This window comes from Ixodes scapularis, unplaced genomic scaffold, assembly GCF_016920785.2.
Source record: "Ixodes scapularis isolate PalLabHiFi unplaced genomic scaffold, ASM1692078v2 PGA_scaffold5__190_contigs__length_132052651, whole genome shotgun sequence".
Taxonomy (NCBI): Eukaryota; Metazoa; Arthropoda; class Arachnida; order Ixodida; family Ixodidae; genus Ixodes; species Ixodes scapularis.
The window spans coordinates 93626074-93646078 of NW_024609880.1; the positions used below are offsets into that span (position 1 = coordinate 93626074).

General features: G+C 45.0%; 1 protein-coding gene across 7 annotated transcripts in view; it reads left to right on the forward strand.

Moving 5' to 3' along the window:
* LOC8033606 (tyrosine-protein phosphatase non-receptor type 4) overlaps window positions 1-20005 on the forward strand; it is a 245357-nt gene that overhangs the window by 101363 nt on the left and 123989 nt on the right. For 4 of the 7 annotated variants that reach the window (XM_042293879.1, XM_042293877.1, XM_040207612.3 and 1 more), the window contains exons 3-10: window positions 64-220; window positions 4523-4636; window positions 4775-4817; window positions 8838-8916; window positions 9137-9234; window positions 13255-13375; window positions 14706-14799; window positions 17240-17328. In XM_042293879.1, coding sequence (XP_042149813.1) covers window positions 80-220; window positions 4523-4636; window positions 4775-4817; window positions 8838-8916; window positions 9137-9234; window positions 13255-13375; window positions 14706-14799; window positions 17240-17328 — 779 coding nt within the window. In that variant the 5' untranslated portion in view covers window positions 64-79. The remainder of the gene's footprint in view (window positions 1-63; window positions 221-4522; window positions 4637-4774; window positions 4818-8837; window positions 8917-9136; window positions 9235-13254; window positions 13376-14705; window positions 14800-17239; window positions 17329-20005) is intronic. The other 3 variants (XM_042293878.1, XM_042293880.1, XM_040499949.2) reach the window with 1 other exon arrangement.

Here is a 20005-nt window from a genome sequence, read left to right on the forward strand (position 1 = left end):
TTGCGTTCAACATGCACAAGATCGTTGCCTGAGTGGCTGTGATGCTCTTTTCGGGAAATGCAGTGGCTGGCCAAAGATCATGTCCAGGAGAGCATTGGGCAGCTCCAGCGGCACCTACCACGTGCGAGCGTCCGAACTTGCCCGCGACGTCAAGAGCGTCAAGTCTCTCCGCTGCATCGTCTTCTTTCTGGACGACACGCAGCACACCTTCGACCTCGAGGTGGGTCCGCCAAACATTCTCCAAGACCGGCAGCCTTCAATCGCGGATTAAAGCCCGACGACCACAAGCCCGATATTCTGGCAGCCTTTTCTCCTCTCACGTCTTCGAGCGAGGGAAGCGAAGGATGGAGAGAGGAAACTAAAAAAAATGTCGGGCATGAGTCCGCGCGCGCGCCGCTTTGGATGATGGGTTGGTTCATTGTGCGGCCACGTGAATGGAGATGAGCCAGGGTGCCCCCACAATGGTCATGTCACAATCTGTGCGCCGGTGGATTAGCGATGGAACCTTCCAGGACTCAAGTCCAGGCCCAGGAGACGAGAACCAAGTTTGTTTTTCGTACTGCGCGGTACGTCTTCGCTGGGTGTTTTTTTTTTTTTTTTTTTTTTTTTTTTGATCAGCGCAATTTTTATTCAACGTCAATGGACCTTTTGTAGAAACATCGGTTCGGGAGTAAATGGTTCCAGTACCCTCTCTCTCTTCCTTCAGGCCGAGCAGAGAGGGAAGATAAGTCGAGTTTGGGGGAGCCATATCTAGGTCACAGCGCCTCAATGGGTGAACGGGACGTAGCTGACGCTTTGGGTGTGGAACAGGTGGGAAAGGCCTTGCGCGCACGTTGTTTTCTCGCCACTTAGCCTCGAACCCAGTCGCGTGTCTAGGTGGCAGCACATATTCGCCAAGAGGTCCATTGACGTCTTTTTTTTTTTTTATAACTAATGCTTTTGTAGGAAGCCTAGATTGGAATGCATTGACATGAAAATCTGAGGGTCACAAGGAATAAAGAGTTAATTAAGAGGCTTCTTTGTGCGAACTTCATAGCGAACGATAAATTGCAGATAAGCAAGTTACATACTCTGTTCACTCACAGGCCACTTCATCTAGGAAGCAGGATCTAATTTCCCTTCTCGAGAGGCAGTAGCTTATTTCGTTCGAACACACAATCACGTGTTTTCATACTCGCAACTTTCCAGCTATAATCAGTGACAGGTTAAGAAAGGTTTTTTTGACTGGGGAGGACGAAGCAGACGAAATACTGAATAGAGGAGGTTACCTCCTCCGCGGCATTCCGTTTGCTTCCCCCTCCCTTTGCCCTCCTTTCCCTCGAAAACGTTTCTTAACCTGTAAGACGATATTTTCCAAAATCGTGGATATCTCCTCGATACAACGAAATGAAGCACCAAAAAAACAAAGAAAGGCTTTCAATCGTACTTAGCAACGTCGCCCCTCCCCCCCTTTTTTTTTCCACCCCCCCCCCCCCCAGAAAAAAAAAAGAAAGAAAATCTCCTTGGGGAACTAATAAAGAAATACCAGTGCAGGGCACTAACGCCGACATTGTAACTCACGGACTCAAGGCCGCTTGTCTATCACGTTGGCGTGGCGCGTTTGTATCGTAATCCTTTTTTTTTTTCTAGTTGGAGTCTATGTGGCTTAGTTGCCGTGGGCTTAGCGGGGCAGGGGTAGGGGACGAAAAGGCGGGGGGGGGGGGGAGAGAGAGAGAGAGAGAGAGAGAGAGAAAGAAAGAAAGAGAGAGGGAGGAAGGGGGGAGGAGACAGCCAACAGTGGAAAGAATAGGAGGGAGAGGATGAAGCGAAGGCAAAGTGGAAAGCGCGAAACGGTCGTCGGCCTTTAAACTAGCGCATTACAAAGGAGAGGGGGAAAATGGGGGGATCAGGGCGTGCCGGCAATAATGTAGCTGACCTTATTTATGTTATTTCCCTCTTTTATCTTTCTGCACCGACACATTTTGCCGTAGACCACCTAGACCCAGTGATGTAATTGCTGCGCCGAACGGCGCCAAAAAGGCTTACCCTGCTACCTCCTGCTACATTTCATGCCGACATCGTGCCAAAGTGTAATTTCCCTTTCTCAGTTGGTGGAACTGATATACACCGGGTTCGTCCCGGGTGGCTACTGCAATTTTTTCGAAACTTTCGGTTATCGTTTCGAATAACGTAGTATTCGATTTTATCTTCATATAAAGCACTGAGGGTGTTTGAAATTTTGCAATATTTCCAATCTGTGCGTCTTTTTGGGTGGGTTAGTTCTCTCTGGAGTGTGCTTCTCACCGGCCAATGGTGCGTTCCGGAAAAATGCCACCCATGGAGTAGACATCGCGATCCTACGTATCTCGCTTTGCCGCAGCACAGCCGCATGTTCTGGAGAAAAGCACTCCTTCAGAACGAAATGGCGCACGCGCGTGCATCAAATGATTTCTCACAGTGGGAAGCTTGGGGAGAACTTTTAACAAGTTCAGTTTGATTTATGATAAACCCATATTTATCACTCACGTGCTGATTTTTAGATCGTCATACATATTTAGACATAAAAATCACTTAATGTGTAATTTCATAGCAAAAGATTTCTTTTACTAGCTGAGTTAAAGATTGTAAAATTTTTGTGTGTGTAAAACTGATACAAGACAAGACATCCAAGTTTGTACTCGGAATTATTTTATTTTTATTCTATTGCAGTGGAATACTGTCTGATTGGCCTTCACTCTATGCCTAAAACAGCCATTCACAGGTATCCATGCCATGTACTTTATCAGTTAGCACGCGTTTCAAAATACACTGCTGCAACGGACCTTTTTAAGCAAAAGAATGTCTTTTGCCTCGTTACAACATCCTTGCTGTCGTGTCTGGTGCTTGCAGAACTAAACAGGTAGTTGAGCGTTTAAGGGAATCAACTTTCTTGTTTGCAGTGGACGCTGACGAGTGGCTGCAGAGGTGTAGAAAAGCAAAGGATGCATGGTGTTTTAGTTGTGTAGCCGAACATGGCAATTTTAACATAATGTTTGTGGTAAAATGAATGAGAAGTAAGTAAGTACGATTGGTGCTCCAAAATGGCCCGGGTCGATCATATCACTGTACTGTATCTAGTTCTGAAGGTTCTCTTGCTTTGGGGCCTTCCTTTTCAACACAGTAGTTTGTTAACTCGTATTTCTTTTTCAAATGTCTACACATAGCTTTTATTTTTTTTTATCAAGTTATGTGTATCAAGTTATGCGGTCTTTCTTAACACCTCTTATCAGTTGTACACAATCTGATTGCTTGGTTGCACCCATTACTGGGTGCTATAAAGGTGGTGGATCCACGATGTGATGTGTGCCGTGAGGGAAAGGAAATAGAGGGGGAGATTAATAAAATCGAACTAATCTGGGATATGGTCCTTCATTACTTTTCTATTAGCCGTCTTCGTGTGACATAGCAGGTATTGCTTTCCAGGTGAATTGTGTGTTCATTAAGTAACTTTATCACTTATTCACTCCTTGTAGGAGCAAGTGAGTGAACCTAGGATCACAGCTTGTCTCGGAGCAAAGCGTATTTGAGGAGCAAGTGCCCCCTCCCCTGCCCCTCCGTGCCCTGTTCTTTTGTGACATGACATAATATGCTTCATTACCAGCGTAACACTACTGTAGTATAATTCCGTAAGAAGGCCCCCCCCCCCCTCCCCCCCAAAATGAAGAGATAAATGGTAAAAAAACATTGGGTGGGCTATCTTTGGGAATGCCACAGCAAAACTTTATCAACATTAATGATAAACACCAGGATACCCGCTACAAACCACGTGACGCGGGAACCGATACGTCAGATCGCGGACACGGCAAATTCGCGTTTCACGATGCGACAAACATGCGGGAGATTCGCTACGAACCCCTGTGTCACGCGATAGGATACCGCAGGTTGCGGACGCAGCACATTAGTGTTTCATGGTACGAAGGACCCGCGGAAACCCGCCGAGAACTCGCATCTCACGGGAACGGACACCGCAGATCGCGGATGCAGCAGATTCAAGTTTCATGGCGTAACAAACATGCGCGAACCAGCCACAAACTTTCCTGTCACTGGAACCGATATTTCGCGCGCAGATTGCGGACAAAAACGCGGTAATCCGCTAGAAACTCGCATGTTACGGGAACAAGTACCGCAGACGGCGGACACAGCAGAATCGGCATTTCACGACGCAATATACACGCGGGAGCAACTCGCGTGTTACGGGAATCGACATCGCGCTTGCAGATCGCGGACAAAAACGCGGAAACCCCACTAGAAACTCGCTTGTCATATGTACCGGTGCCGCAGATCGCGCGGTTGATGCGATTTCCGTCGGACGTCACGTGACGTCCGGCGGGATCGGGGGGTGGGCGATGTTTCGGAATTTTTATTTTACGAATATTTAGCCAGAAAAACGGAATGGGCGATATCTCGGGGAAGGCGTCCTTACGAAATTTCACAGTCGCGCTAGTCACTGAACTGGGATGCGTCATTAAACTGCTTTTGTATTGTGCTCTTCACTCTATAACAGAAGCGCTCCAAGGGCCAAGTTCTCTTCGACCTTGTCTTCCGGCAGTCCGAATTGGTGGAGAAGGATTACTTTGGGCTGCAGTTTTCGGAGAAGGCCTCTGCTGTTGATGGCATGGTCAGTGGCACTTGCTTTTTGGTTTTTCTAAAACAGTTCAAGGATATTACCTGTGTTCTGCAACATAGACATGTCATATATTTTTGCTCTTGGAATTGTGCCTTTCTTTGCACTTATACTCTTTAATCGTGGTTTCAGAGGTGGCTCGATCCTGTCAAGTGCATTAAGAAGCAGATCAAGGGTAAGCACCGTGTAAAATGCATAACCCCCTTTAGCTAGAATCGAACGTTTTCATGCCTAATCTGAAAGTGTGCTTTTCAGCATCGTGAAGCATAACCACCTTATTCCTTTTTCGTCTCATCGAAAGCAATGAAAAGCAGCGCACATACTTGTTTATTTCTTCGTCAAGGGTGTGCCAGGAAAGGTTGAAGCAAGTGCATGCACATAGTTCTAGAAATTAGTTTGAAGCAGGGACTGAAACTGTAACTGAAACCGAAAACCTATTAGGAACAAAATTTTTTCAGTAATTTTAACGGAACGAAACTGTTATTTGGAATTGATGAAAACTGTAACCGTAACCGTGAATTATTTCCCGGTAACCGATATTAACCGAAAAATAAAAATATTAGTTCTTCTCAAGAATGGCCTTGAGGAGAAATCTTGAAATGTTGTGGTCATTTGACGGAGTTACTGTCAGCGAGTGGTGCATCTGGTAATATATTTCCGTTCAATCTAAATTCAGGATTAAGAATCCTTAGTTGGAATCACTGGTCTAGCTAATAAAAGTCTCTCTTTCTAAATCTGCCAGACTCATACATTCGCTACATGTGTTCAGTATCTGTTGCCTTCAGGGTATAAGCTAACAAATTAGAAATCTGAGCTATCCATCCAACTTGTTTCCTTCAAAACCACCTATGGTCCTGACCCTCAGAGAAGGTGCGAATGGTTCTTCCAGCACCCAGTGGGAACTTTTTGAGGGTTGTTTACAAATGCTGCCAAACAACAAAGTAGCAATGTTTATTTTTATTTTTATTAGAGAGTGATGATCCCCAAGTAGCAGGGGTAAGATGTATGCTTGGGTATCGAAATACTAATGCCAATAAATGTAGTGAACAAATGTGGGACATAGAAACATGTGCAACTTTTGACCTTTTGAAATTACTAAGACTTTTTTGACTTCTTGTTATTGTGAATGTCCGGTTTTTATATATCTGGGACTACTTTAAACCAGTAATTATAAAATGGCTGTCTAGCGTTTCAATAAAACAAATTATATGGAGAAACAGAAAAAAGATATTTTTAGGAACATGTAATTGGTAACCAAAACCATAAAAAAACAAAATGAAACCGATATCAACAGGAAACGGTAACCGTAACCGAACTGTTATACTTTTCGGTTTGAGTGCGTGGTTTGAAGTGAACGGATATGCATTAACCTAAATTAAGCTGCCTTTCTGGCATACCTCGGCAAACCTCACTCATGAGGGCCCTCACTCACCCTCACTCACCCTCATCTTCACAGGTGAGGTGAGGGTGAGTGAGTTTCTGAACCAGGAAAATTCATGAGTGTGAGGGTGAGTGAGGGCCGTGAGGGCCGTGAGGGCTGTGAGGGCGGTGAGGGCCGTGAGGGTGGGGGGGGGCCGTGAAGGCCGTGAGGGCCATGAGGGCGTTGAGGGCGGTGAGGGGTATGAGTGCGTGAGGGCGGTGAGTGGCGTGAGGGCCATGAGTGCGTGAGTGGTGTGAGGGCGGTGAGTGCGTGAGGGGTGTGAGGGCCATGAGTGCGTGAGGGCAGTGAGTGGCATGAGAGGCGTGAGGGCGGTGAGTACATGAGGTGGTGTGAGGGCCATGAGTGCGTGAGGGCGGTGAGTGCGTGAGGCCCCCTTCAGATCGAGCATCTTTCACAGCAATTGTGGTGTTAATGGCGGGTTGTTCTCTAGCTTTCCCTAGATCGACACGAATTGCTGAGATCGGGTCCGGCTCGAAATAAGCAAGCAACTCGGGGCAATTCGAATGCGTTTGAAGCGGCTGCATCCAATCAGGGACGCAAAATTTTCACGTGATACCTCGTGCCGGCGATGATGACACCGAAAGACTTGCTTCTGGTTTGAAATCCATCGTTTTTTTGGAAATAAACTGTTTCAGAAAGGTGCATTAGTATTGTTAACGAGATTTAAATGCATAAAAACATGTTCATAACGCGTAATTGTGTCTAAATAGTGCAAGAAAAATAAAATTTTATGATGACAATGGCAAATTGCAGCAATTGGTTGCTGCGTGTGATCGCGGACGGCCCGTGTTCCTGGTGTTGCGACGTAAAGTTTCTGGGAGAAATTGCCCCATTTGAAGCTGGCCTGAGCGGCGTGAGGGCCATCAGTGCGTGAGGGGCGTGAGGGGTGTGAGGGCCGCAAGGGCGTTGAGGCGCGTGAGGGCGGTGAGTGGCGTGAGGGCGGTGAGTGGCGTGAGGGCGGTGAGTGGCGTGAAGGCGGTGAGTGGCGTGAGGGCCGTGAGGGCGGTGAGGGCCGTGAGGGCGGTGAGGGCCGTGAGTGGCGTGAGGGCTATGAGCGCGTGAGCGCCGTGAGGGCGGTGAGGGCCGTGAGGGCGGTGAGTGGCGTGAGGGCCATGAGTGAGTGAGGGGCGTGCAGGCGGTGAGGGCGGTGAGGGCCGTGAGGGGCGTGAGGGCCATGAGGGCGGTGAGTGCATGAGGGCCGTGAGGTTCAGTGAGCGTGAGTGAAGGGCTGAAGGTGAGTGTGACTGTGAGGGTGAGGGTGAGTGAGGGGCTGAAGGTTAGTGTAGCTGTGAGGGTGAGGGTGAGTGAGGGGCTTAGGTGAGTGTGGCTGTGAGGGTGAGGGTGAGTGAGGGCGACCTAAAATGCCGACCTCTGCTTTCTGGGCTTAGTGCTCATGCTTTTCATAATGTTGTGCAGAGGCACATCTGATGAATGCATGTTCCTGCGCACCTTTTTTGGAAAGGAAAAAAAACTGTGATGACGGTATATCGCAGTATAACTTTGTTAACAACAGATTTAGTTACAGCAGACATTTGGTTTTGACCTACTGTTTTGTGAATGGTTGGTCTTCTTATCTATGCCATTGAGCCAACTTCGTTTATTACAGATTTTGTTATAACAAACATTTGAATAAAATGAACTATATTAGGAAGTTTTTAAGTAGTTCACCATTCCATTATAGCAGACTCAACAGCAGTTATTATTTCATACATTACGTTGCTTTGGTTTGGTAGCAGTGGCATTCATTTTGCAAACTGGTGTCGTCACGCTCGGTGCCTCCCGAGCCTTGTAGGACCCAAAGGATGGAGCAATGACGATGATCAGTACAGCTCAATAAAAAATCGCTACCTTTTAAAAGCTTTTAAGATTCCATAAACAAGCACTGTTCTACTATCCATTCACATATTGTCAGTCTCACTGGTTAGAGCAGACCTCAGCCGCCATAATCCATCTCAAAGTCTGTCGTAAAAGTATCTGCACTCTGCATACCCCTTTAACAACACACCAAAATCTTCATTACTGTCAATATTTGTCATAATGAGTTTATATTGTATTTACCCTGCTCTTGTATTGTGGTAGAGATAATCATGTGTAACAGCTAGCTTTGCAGCCATTCTATCTCCTGAGTGGAAAAAGGGACTCTTTACTGCTGGTGTTTATTAGCCAAGCCAAAAGAGATTATGAAAGTGCCTGGTCCTTTTATAAATGAAAGTAGTGCTTCACGCAAGCTGGGAGTTGCACCTGATGCTGTTTGAGGTGCAATAATGTCCCTTTATTATGCAGCCTCTGCCTTTCATATGGAATTCCTGTTCCTTGAGTTTAGACCTTATGCAGTAAAACCTTGTTATAACAAACTGGGATATAACAAAGCAATCATAATTCCTCTTGCTTGATAATAGTGGGAAGAAATGGACATTAGCTATAACAAACTAATGGTTATGACGAAATAATTACGACCACTCTTTCAACTTTGTTATAACGAGGTTTTACTGTAGTTTGCATTGTAGATACTTCCCGATTTGGGTGAAAGGGATTCAGTGTCATTTACAGCATTCACGCTGATGGGACTGCTGCAGTTGACCTGAAAACTGTTCACTACATATTTTTAAAATGGCTTCCCTATAGAATCTGTTGTTGGGCGTCCTCCCACAGGTGTTGATCTGTCGCAACTGGAAAACTTAGCCTCATTGAATGCAGTTGGCTAAGTTTCTGTTTCTTAAGGACTGATTTCTGCTCTCTCTTTCTTCCGCGCAGTTGGCCCTCCATACTTGTTGTACTTTCGCGTCAAGTTCTACGTTTCCGATCCAAGCAAGCTGCAAGAGGAGTGGACAAGGTAAGAAAGTGCATCCATTCAACAGGTTACAGACAACAATCGGCTGCACCTTTCTATGTTCACGTTGCAAGTGTCAGGTTATCGACATGTCCCGCTCACCTTGACTTCGTACCTACCGCTTTGTCGGCAGAAGTCCGTACCAGGCAATTTCTTTTTTTTGGTACGAACCGAACGTCTGTGTCCTGTGCGTAAGGCAGAAACAATTGCACTGTGTTTGCAGGTACTACTTTTTTCTCCAGTTGAAAAAAGACATCCTCGAAGGCAGGCTTGTCATTCCTCCAGCCACTGCAGCACTCCTGGCCAGCTATGCCGTCCAGTGTGAGTCGTGATTCTCGCTCCTCTGCCCGCTGAAAAGGGTGCAAACTCCTCCTGAGGGCCTACAGTAGCATGAATTTTTGGCCGATTGGAGATGTCTCTGGATTTAAAGGAAAGGTAAAGTCCTGAATATGAGGCAGATAAATGAATATTAAATTGAAGAAGAACGGGCTTCCCTAACCCGCACATTGTGGAGGTGAACGAAGGTCAAACTAAAATGAAGACATAGAAGTGAAGAAGAAAACATTATTTATTCGGCACCCCCTGTTCCGGGGCACCTGTAGAGACCACCAGAACAGCCTCGTCAGAGCTGGCCATCCAATCAGCCCATGACTGGATGGTCAGGTCCATGGTGTGTGATCTATGTTTAGAGAGGCTCCACTGTGGGTGCACGCTGCAGGGCCTGGTTTCTTGCTGAACTAGGGACTCTTTTTCTAAAGCGAGTGACCTTGTAGCCTCGTTAACTTGTTTGTTTGTTTATATACTGATTTACACTCTACCAGCTACCATCCAACAGCCAAGACAAAAGAGGGCATTTAATTATAACAAGAATTTAAAGCGTAAATAAATTAAACGCCGCAGCACTGTTGCAAATTCATGAATGTGTAAGGCATTTGCGGTGTTTAGCAACACAAAAGTTTTATTTTTGAGGGGATGCATATAAGTATATTTTTTAACATCTGGTTCTGCAGATTTGACCACGATTTGGGGCACAAAGAAGGGATTTCGCATTGCATTGCTATCTGTGGATCAGGAGCTTTTAAAGCTTGACATACCTCACGTGGCCATTGCCAGCTTTTTTACTACCAGAGTCACCGAGATATTGCATCAGTGGGAGGGATGAGGTACCACGTGTGCCACCCAGGCAGCTTTTTTTAAGATATGGGCTAATGTTTGCTAGTTTGAACATCTTGAAAACAATTTTATTGCAACAGCGTGAATGTTGGAAGCGACTGGGAATGCACAAGCGTGCCTCCTTGCCGTGGCTGCAGAGAACCGTGGAACTTGTGTCGCTCGCTTCAACCTTCACAACCTCTCTCCAGAGCAGAGCCGTGTATAGAGAGAGTTTGGTCAATGGGAGGTGTGGGCAGAGTCAGGGTGTGCACCTGACGCAGAACTACGGCTTGACGTGCTCTCTTGGCCAACCAGAAGCCGAAGAGAATCCCCTAGCGGTGGTAGCGAGAAAGAGTTTTAGTCATAGGTATATGGTTTTAATAAGCGCATAAGAGTTAAATGTCGTAACCCTTCATGGTTGAAAACAGGGTGCACGCGATGTTTCGATCATGATTATTCACAAAGATGTAAGAAACGAACGTGCCGCTCAACTCTGTTTTGCTCGGACAGAGTTTGACCACTCGGACGGCAAATTCCCGGCCCTTGGCACCTGGCGTACAGGTTATGTCAATTGTGCCGCTAGTCGCACTCTTCCACCATGATTATGGATGACCGTGATTGAAACATCACATGCACCATATTTTCAATCATTGAGAGTTTTGTTTTCAATCACCGAGAGCTTCTCGCGACTACCGTCAGGGTATTGATATCCGGTTGCTGGTTGTCCAATTTCGAATTTCTGAAGACGCCCTGGAACACGCCCACTCACTTTCGGCCAGTGGTGTCTCAAAAAAGTAAAAAATTTTGATTTGGCCAATGGCACCCCCTCATTTGTCTCCTATACTTCCCTATGAATGGCCAAGCTCTGTCTATATACGGCTCTGCGCCAGAGCAGAGCCGTATATGTAGAGAGTTTGGCCATTCATTCGGAAGTATAGGAGAGAAATGAGGGGTTGCCATTGGCCGAAAGCAGGCTGGGCGTGTTCGAGGGCATCTTCACAAATTGGCCATCCGAAAGCCGAAAATAATACCCTGGCGGTGGTTGCGAGAAACAAACTTGATAAGTGCGTCAGAGTAATTCTCGGGGACTGAAAATGAGGTGCACGTGATGTTTCAACCATGGTCATCCAAAATCATGGTGGAAGGGCACGACTAGCGGAACAATCGACATAATTCGTACACCAGGCGCCGAGGGCGGGGAATCTGCAATCTGAGCGCTCACACCCTGTTCGAGCGGCACAGTCGTTTCTTACATCTTTCTGCATGATCGAAACATCGCTAGGGAATTCTTTTCGGCTTCTGGTTTGGAAAGAGAATATGCCAAGCCCTCTTTCTGCATCTGGTGCTCGCCCGGGCTCTGCCCGTGCCTCCCATTGACCAAACTTTCTGTATACGTGGCTCTGCACCAGAGCATACGCGTCGAGCTTCACCGCCTTGCACCGGAGTGCTAGGGCCAGTGGCCGACACGGGGGACAGCCTGAGTTAGCGCGATAGTCTCGGAAATTATGCTCATGACTATTTCAGGTCTACCTTCTTCTTTGGCTTTGATTTTAGGTTGACTTCTGAATTTAAAAAGACGTGCCGAGAAAGAGAAAGAAAAACACGAAAAAAACGCGGGTCTATATTTGAAGAAATCCGGTAGTCAAGGTACAGTAGGCTTGCGATAATTCAAGCTCGGATATTTTGTACTAATGGTTAATTCAAAAAAATTTCCAAATGTTGTTTGTCTTGCTATGTTTTTAATGTATTCATAAGCCGCTTAATTCGAACGGCGTTTTCGTGTAATTCATGCTTTTTGTTCTCGCGGCCCCCTTGAGTGCGCTTCTTTTCGAGCTCCGGTGCACTGCAGTGAATCAACACCAATGGAGCTTGCTTTCGCGGGTGTTGCTTCTCCGCAGTGCACCGATGCTCATTGAGAAGCGCACTCAACGAGGCTCAAGCAGGGTGACACATGGGCTATGATAACGGGCACCACGCAGATGTCACCATAGCAACTTGCTCGCACGCTGTGGCGTGGCGGCATGACATAGGCCCTCGTCACAGCGCCCGCGCAAGTTTCTACGAAAACTGCCGCACGGTGCTCGTTTTCATTGCTGATAGGTTTCCTGCTTAATAGTCCACATTGGACGACTTCTTGGCTTGATGAACAAACTTAATTTTGTTTTAAGTATCATTTCACTGTCTAAACAGTCCACAATACACAACATCTTTTAGGTATAAATAAACTTATATTATACATTTCACAAATCTTTTTTTTGTGGCATACCTGCTTATGATGTGGAGACCTATGTACAGGAAATCCTCAAATATCTGCTTTGTATGTGCAGCCATTCATTTGGCAAATCATAATGTTATCTCCGATAATTCGAACAAAATTTGTGGCTTCCTGGAGTTTGAATTAATGAGAGTCTACTGCAGCTGTCAATCGAAAGAGCATCGAACTTTGACTCAACTCTGGTACCAACGCCGCTAAAGATCAGTGTCACATTTAAAGCACAAGCTCAGGCTTTCATAATTTTTGTGTGTGGTTGTTTTTGCATTTTATGATATTAAAGTCTTAAGTTTGGTTGGTTAATAAAACTTGGGGTACGCCTTTTTATTGATGAGTGTTAGTGAATATGCTGGTTTTTGCTGGCATTTTACAGAAATTAAATTTGCAGGCTAAATAAACGATCAAGTGAAGAAGGGAGAGGGGAGTGAGGCTTTGTCTCAAATGAAGTGTTGCACTACAATTCATTTTTCACCCATAATAATGGGAATCTACTCTGAGAAGAGCCTTATTTCTAAAAAGAAATCTCTGTTTCTCTTTCACCCTTTCTATTCTCATCACAAGATATAATAAGCAATATGCTCCGGTATCAAGGGGGAGCCCTCAGTCAGTATTGAAGACGAACCTGCTGAGCGATGCAGTTGCATTTAACGTGAAACATTCTTTGACTATGTGCTCGGCACTTCGCGAAGCCTGGATAACAGCGCGGCCTCAAGGCTCGACGGTGATGATCCTAAAGGGGACGCGGGTGAAGGGGCGCGGAAGTAGGCCAGCAAGACAGCGACACCTCACCAACACGATGCAGTACGCTCAAACTAGAAGTAAATTAAAAAGCTCTGCTAAAATCATTCCCAAAATATTTCTCAATTAAAAAAAAAAATGCAGCCGAGCTTCTTATGTTGCGGTGTTATGTATTTCAGCCGAACTGGGAGACTACAATCCTGACGACCACAAGCACGGCTACCTAGCCGACATGAGACTAGTGCCTCATCAGACGGAAGAACTCGAAGAGAAGATTGCTGAACTCCACAAATTGCACAAGTAAAAGTTTCTTCTTTTTTTTCTGTGTCCTATAAATTCTTGTATTGTTCTGCAACAACTACATATGCCCGGTGCAGTTTGTTGTGCAACGTGCGCCATTGGGATCTATAAGTTGTGAAATTAGTTTTTAAAACTTGGAGGACGCTTAAGCTTCGCCTTTAAGAGTGGAATGCAATAGCGTTGTCGGGCCCCGTTCGCATCGCCTTCTCATTCACTTCTCGCGCTCTTTTAGCCAGTGAGCAGGAAGTGCAGCGGATGTGGCCTAGTCAGTAGCGCGTCGGGCTTGCAACCGAAGGGTCGTGGGTTCGAACCCCACCTAAAATTCTTCAAATATTTCTTTAAGGCAAACGAATTACTTTATAGGGTGAAATCATTTGAGACATGCGGCGACCTTTAATTTACATTTCACATCATGTTATAATCAACTTCAATTCACGCGTGACGTCACGTCTCATGTGAGCGTTGCTGGTTGTTCGAAAATTCCCGCTCGAGGTCATGTGGCTCTGGTGTCACGATCCTATCGACCTATCAGGATTTTCCCGTGACAACGCCATTGACGCCGACTTTTCTGCGACACGAGCTTCCTAACGCTGTCACATTAATATGCAACAGTGCAACCTAATGAGAAGTCAAATATTCGAATACTTTGATGCCCAGCTGCGACTAAACAAAAAAAAGATAGCTTGCAACAACCTGCAAAACATAATTTTAGTTCGGCTGATGTTGTCCCTAGTTTGGGTGCACAGTTGTGCCCCGTGGAGTTACTGTTAGTTGCCCTTTGAAGGTACCAAGGACGGACAAAACACTGCATGCCTGGAGGTTCAGTGACCTTTATAGTGATAATACCTCGACATCTCGTGAACCTGTTGCATGCGCGCACAGCCGAGCACAGACGGAGTGCAACAAGCACATACCTGAGATTGGACATCCAAAAGAGCCACTATGCTCTTCTCGTTCTGCCAGTGACCATAGCAGCCTCATGCTTTCTTAGGCTCGACAATATATGCCGTATTTCAAGCGTCAGCCTCTCGTATTGTTGGTTGTAAACACAAACAAATTCTTCTAACTGTTGCTGCGACTGTCTATGTTTTTTGGAGGTCTCTGCAACATCGTCGAATTTTTACCTTGCAGTTATGATCCTCGACTCCTGCTGAGTGAACTTTCACCTCGCACAATACTCAAGTTATTCAAATTCTAGTTTCATTGCCGGAGCTTAGTCAGTCCACACATAAACGGTGGGCCACTGTTACGAGTGCTTCTAATATGTGAGATACGATCATGATTCTCTAAATTTCATCGGGTGTTTGAGTCAATACATCCTCTTTTGCAGGGGCCAGAATTCGGCGGACGCGGAGTTTAACTTTCTGGAACATGCTAAAAGGTTGGACATGTATGGTGTTGACTTGCACAAGGCGAGGGTAAGGGTAAGCGGTATTTTGCATGGTCGTCTAGCTGCATGGTTTGTTTGGTGTCTCTTTCTTTCTTACATTTGGCTTGTGGTGGGTTTCATTTGCCCAATGCCCTCCTATGAGGTCTGTGCCTTTTCTTGTCCCTTTGAATGTTGTTCGGATAAAGTTTGATATTCATTCTGTGCACGTTGATGTCCTTTGTTTTCAACTTTGGGTGCTCTAAGAGGGTGGTGAGGTGCTTGACGGCATCCTGAGATTGCAGTGTGCCATTTCTGTAAAATAGAAAGTGGGGTAATGGATCATGTGTACTTTGCCTCCTCACCCTCTTTTCCTAGAATGTTTTCTAAAAGAAAATGTACATTAGAAGCAAAATGAGCCCTGACCAAAACTTGAGCATTGGTACACTACCCTTTCTCTGCACATACTTGCTTTGCCTCGGTCTACAATAATCGTGCACATAATGTGATACTGTTCGCATCAGTGCGGACATGAGGATTTATCATAATTCTTTGACTTTCTCCGGTGGTGACAGTGGGCATCACTTGTGCCAGGCTTTTAGAAGTCACATAAAAATGTTTTGCAGACACCTATCTGGAATATCAAGTACCTCTGCCACACAGTTGCTTTTCTTTTTTACCCTCTCTTCAATCATTTGTCAAATGGCTGCTTGTCGCTGAACCACTCGCTACTTTTCATCTCCGGTGCATCTTGGATCAATCTTCTGAAGGGTGGTTGCTAACTCCAAGAGCACTTTAATACTTTTCTGTCACACGAATTGGATCTTTTCACCTTTGAATGAGGGGAGTAAAAGTGAATATGTGGCGTTTTAGGACAAGTCTGTGCTCGGGTTTATCTTACGGTCGACCACAATGAACATTACAAGTGGTTTGCAAATGTGCAAATATGCTTAGAGTGCAAAGTCACGTGGCTTGCTCACAGCCGTTGATTCGCCCGAATACTCATTGCATTCTGCGTGACCCACCCCGGTGAAATGGAGTATAGACTAATTAAACTGAAAATCTCTAATGACTGAAGTAAAAGTTCTTCAAAGCCTATTCCTGCATTACCTTATATTGCAAAGTGTGACCATAGATGCACTACTGGTATTGTAGTAGCCTGCTATAGCTCTCTGCAAGCGGCAGTATATGCATGCACACTTTTTTGGGGAAGCTCTGGTTCCACAAATGCTTGCACAAAATTTCTCGGAATGTCCTTCGCAGAATGTGGGAAAATCTTTGCTGCGAAGGGTGGGAATTTCCTAGCTGCCACAGTGAAGGTTTTTGACTAGCTATTTGAATGTGATGCACTTGGATCCCCTATTGAATGAAGATGCTAACCCTTTGACTGTTGTTGCCATACGTGTACGGCGGCAAATGCACATTTGAAAGTGCCTGCCTAAATGCGAAACTGCGCGCAACACGTGAGGTGTTGCTATTTTTTACTTCTTCAGCAAACTATAAACGTTCCATTTGCACAATGTTTCGCTTTGCTGGGCTATTTATTGTCCTCAAATTAGACGCTCCGCACACGTGGTGCTCACTTTGCATACTGGATGCTCCGGCAGCGGTGCCAATAGGAGCACCGGCTCTTCCGAATCAGACTTTCAATGCTTTTCAGAATTAAATTCGAAGGATGGGAGCTCATCATCCGGAGAGGCACTCACCTGATCGAATGACGTTTTAGCGAACGCCCACGTTTCACCGAATGACACTTTAGCGAATAGTCGGACGCCGCGAAGCGGCGTTTGCGTGTGGACCAAGTGGGTTCACATTTTTGTAATGAGCCGTTGCTGACTGTCACCGCGAAGTGGCGTAAGCGCAGCGCGGGGGGTGGCTTACACGTGCCCCCGTCATTCGCTCAAACGTTGATTCGCTCTTGCTGTTCGCTAAAACGTCATTTGCTCATGTGATATGGACCCCATCATCCGACAGAGATGATCTGTAAAGTACCTCCAATTAGGAAAAGCCTGTGCATTGACCCTCTTTTTATACTACAGTATTCATTTGTAAACAAAACCCAACCATTGGGAAACATCTTTTGAGAAAAAACAACAACTTGACCGTCAAAGGGTTAAGTGGCAAAGCAATAGATGTTGGTGGTGATAAACTTGCATCATTAGTAGCGATGGATTATTGTAAGAGTCAATAATGGGTTTATGACGTGACGTCTTCATAAAATACCTAAACATGCTAGTTTGGTGAAAATTTTGTTTGCCCTGACTCACTTTTGACCAGAAAAGCAGCTCTATTGACGGGCTCTCAGTTCTACTCTTCACTCCTTATTTTTATAGTAGTACTTGGTTTCCACACAGCATGCCTCTGTGATCTTTTGGTCATGCTCGTATGCATGATTACAGCTTTTGATGATGCTCATAGCCTGATGGCAGCCTTTGATCACGCTGCCACCATGCAACGAGGAGTTTCCTAACAGGTTCCGTGGTGACTTCCTCTTTCAGGACTCTACGCAGGCTGAGCTACAGCTGGGTGTGACGTCCTACGGTCTAGTGGTCTTTCAGAACAGTATACGAATTAACACCTTTTCTTGGTGCGTCCCTTTCATCCTACTCCTGTGTGCGATTTACTGACCTGTGATTATCAAATTTAAAAAAAAAAAAGGTTGTAGGCCATAAATGAGTCTGATGAGTGCAGTTTAGTGCTGATGTACGATCATCAATCGTTTCACAAATATGGTAGTAACGATGGCCTACACCAGTGGTCTCAAACTCGTTTGAGTGCGGGGGCCAGATAGCCCATACCGGAAAGGCCGAGGACCAATGTAAGACGGGGTGGGAGGGGGGGGTTCGGAAGATTTTAAAGGGAAGAGACCTCGTGTTCTATGCTTTTCGTAAACTCACAGTTTTGCCAGTCACATCTTTAGATTTGATTTGTTTACATGACTACTTTCGACTCTGAATCTGCCATTTTTAATATAAGAGAGCTAGTAATATGTTGTTCCTGTTCCTCACTTCACCGAGGAATGAATTAAGCTCAACATGTCTCTAAAAGACAGTCAGTTAATTTGGCAGTTATTGCTTTCCTGGAGATTTTTATTAATACACTGTGAACCCACACTTGTCTTCTAATGATGGTATTTTTTTTAAGGCGACAATTTTGAACTTGTAGTTTTATCTTTGGGAGTTGCTCTTGCTGGTCGAGAGTTTATGCAGTCGAGATCCATTCTTCAACAAAGAGCTCTCGCTTACAGCCTAGTAGCGCAATTGTTGTACATTGCAAAAAGCTGAAAAGCGAAAGAAGACAGTAGAAACTATGTGAACACGTTAAATGCTGAGCTACCTTTTGAGCAAAAATGAGTCAGCGAGATCAGATCACTATGGCACATGCCATTCCTAGCTCTCGAGACATGGGAACTTGGACTTGTAGCCGGTTGCCAGCAGGCCACGTCCCAGCGAGTCAGGAGCCGCATGTAACCTGCGGGCCACGTATTTGATACCCCTTGCCTACACTTTTGTGTCCTTTTGATCATTATGCCAAACGCAAAAATAATCAATGATATTGTAGTGAGTGCACAGGCGAGCTGGTGGAAATTAACCATTCTGATGTTAGCCTGAGACAGGCAGGAAAAGAGGAAGTTTCAAAGTAGAAGAAAAAGGAACAGTCGAGGATACGTCTCTATTAGAGACGTATCCTCGACTGTTCTTATATAGAGACGTATCCTCGACTGTTCCTTTTTCTTCTACTTTGAAACTTCCTCTTTTCCTGCCTCAGTCTCAGGCTAACATCAGAATGGCAAAAATAATAGAAGTTGTGTTATGCATTTATGATGATATGACTCTCCTATTGTTGAAACAACTTAATTACTAGCTTATTTATCATCCTCTTTAAATTTTATGTAGAAAAGAAATTTTAAGTTTTTTCTGTGACATTCCAAGGCCATACGCTCTTTGTTTTCTTTTTTTTCTTGTAAGCACCATGGGATTTATTCTGTTGTTGCCAATTAATACACCGTGTTTTTGTTTTATGATGGCTGTGTTATTTCGAGTAAGCAACAGACATATAAAAAGGTTACTTCCCAGGAACCACCTAAGTGATTGGGCCTAAAGTGTAATGCAGTGATAAATGCACAAAAAATTGCAGGTTTTTTTTTTTTTTTTGGCAAGTAATGTGTGCAGCATACAGAAGTTATGATTAAAGGGTCATGAGTGAGTACAAATGAGGCAGGTATTGGCAGGTTTTATCTACCTTAATACAACGTAACAAAGAAGCTAGAATTTCTCATGGTCATCAAAATTGCACTCACCTTTTCTGATATAAAAAAAAACATATAATTTTCCAGACTTTGTTGATTTAACGCTCTTCCATTCTTTTTTGTTTTTATCAGCTTTGAAAATGCCATCTAATCACTCACACTTGTAACTTGCAAACTGATGAGGGGAGGTGTCACAGTAGCTAGAGCTGTTCATTCAATGCGATGCAAGTTCCAAAAGGAAGTCACTGCCACGTTTAGAAACGCACCATACTCCACGTGTTTGCCAAACCCAGGTTACGATGATGGAATCTAAATTTCTGGCTTTGACTGCAAGTTTGAAAATGCCATCATATGGGGAAAAGTTGCGGGACATTTCTAAGATGTTCGGCGACATGTCGGATAGTGAAACTAATTCAAACTCCATCTTTGAAGGAAAGTGAGCTTGACACACGCAAACCCAATCTTAAAAAAGAACACAGATTTGTCTCGTAAGACAAGCCCAAACACTCACCCCAAAATATAGCATGTTGATTTTGAACCCTTTGCTACATAACAATGGGTGATCCCAAGGATGAGCTAATAAATCTATAAAGAAACACATCGCAAGGTGAAGCGATGATGAGCCTTCTCTCTCGCTTTTTGGGTGCTCCCGTCAGCTGTGCCACGTGGCTCTCATATGCTGGCCTTATCTAAAATTTAAAAAAAAAAAAAAAATTAATTCAACATATTTGTTGTAAAATACTGGGGAAGTGCCCACCCCCCTTTCACCAAAAACTGACTTAATCTAGGCATGTGTGCTTCTCTGGTCAAATTGGAAAAAACAAAGATGGCAGCCAATAAAGAGCATTGTGGGCAGGGTGAATGGAATCGGAAGAAGCACATTTCTTTTCATGTCATGGCCACTGGCGGTCTCGTGGCCGCTGCAACGGGTTGAATATTTTTGGCTGATGCCGGTGCTTTGGAAAATTCCCAAGTTTGGGAAATGTTAATTGTGGGTGGTTTTACGAAGTGGGTG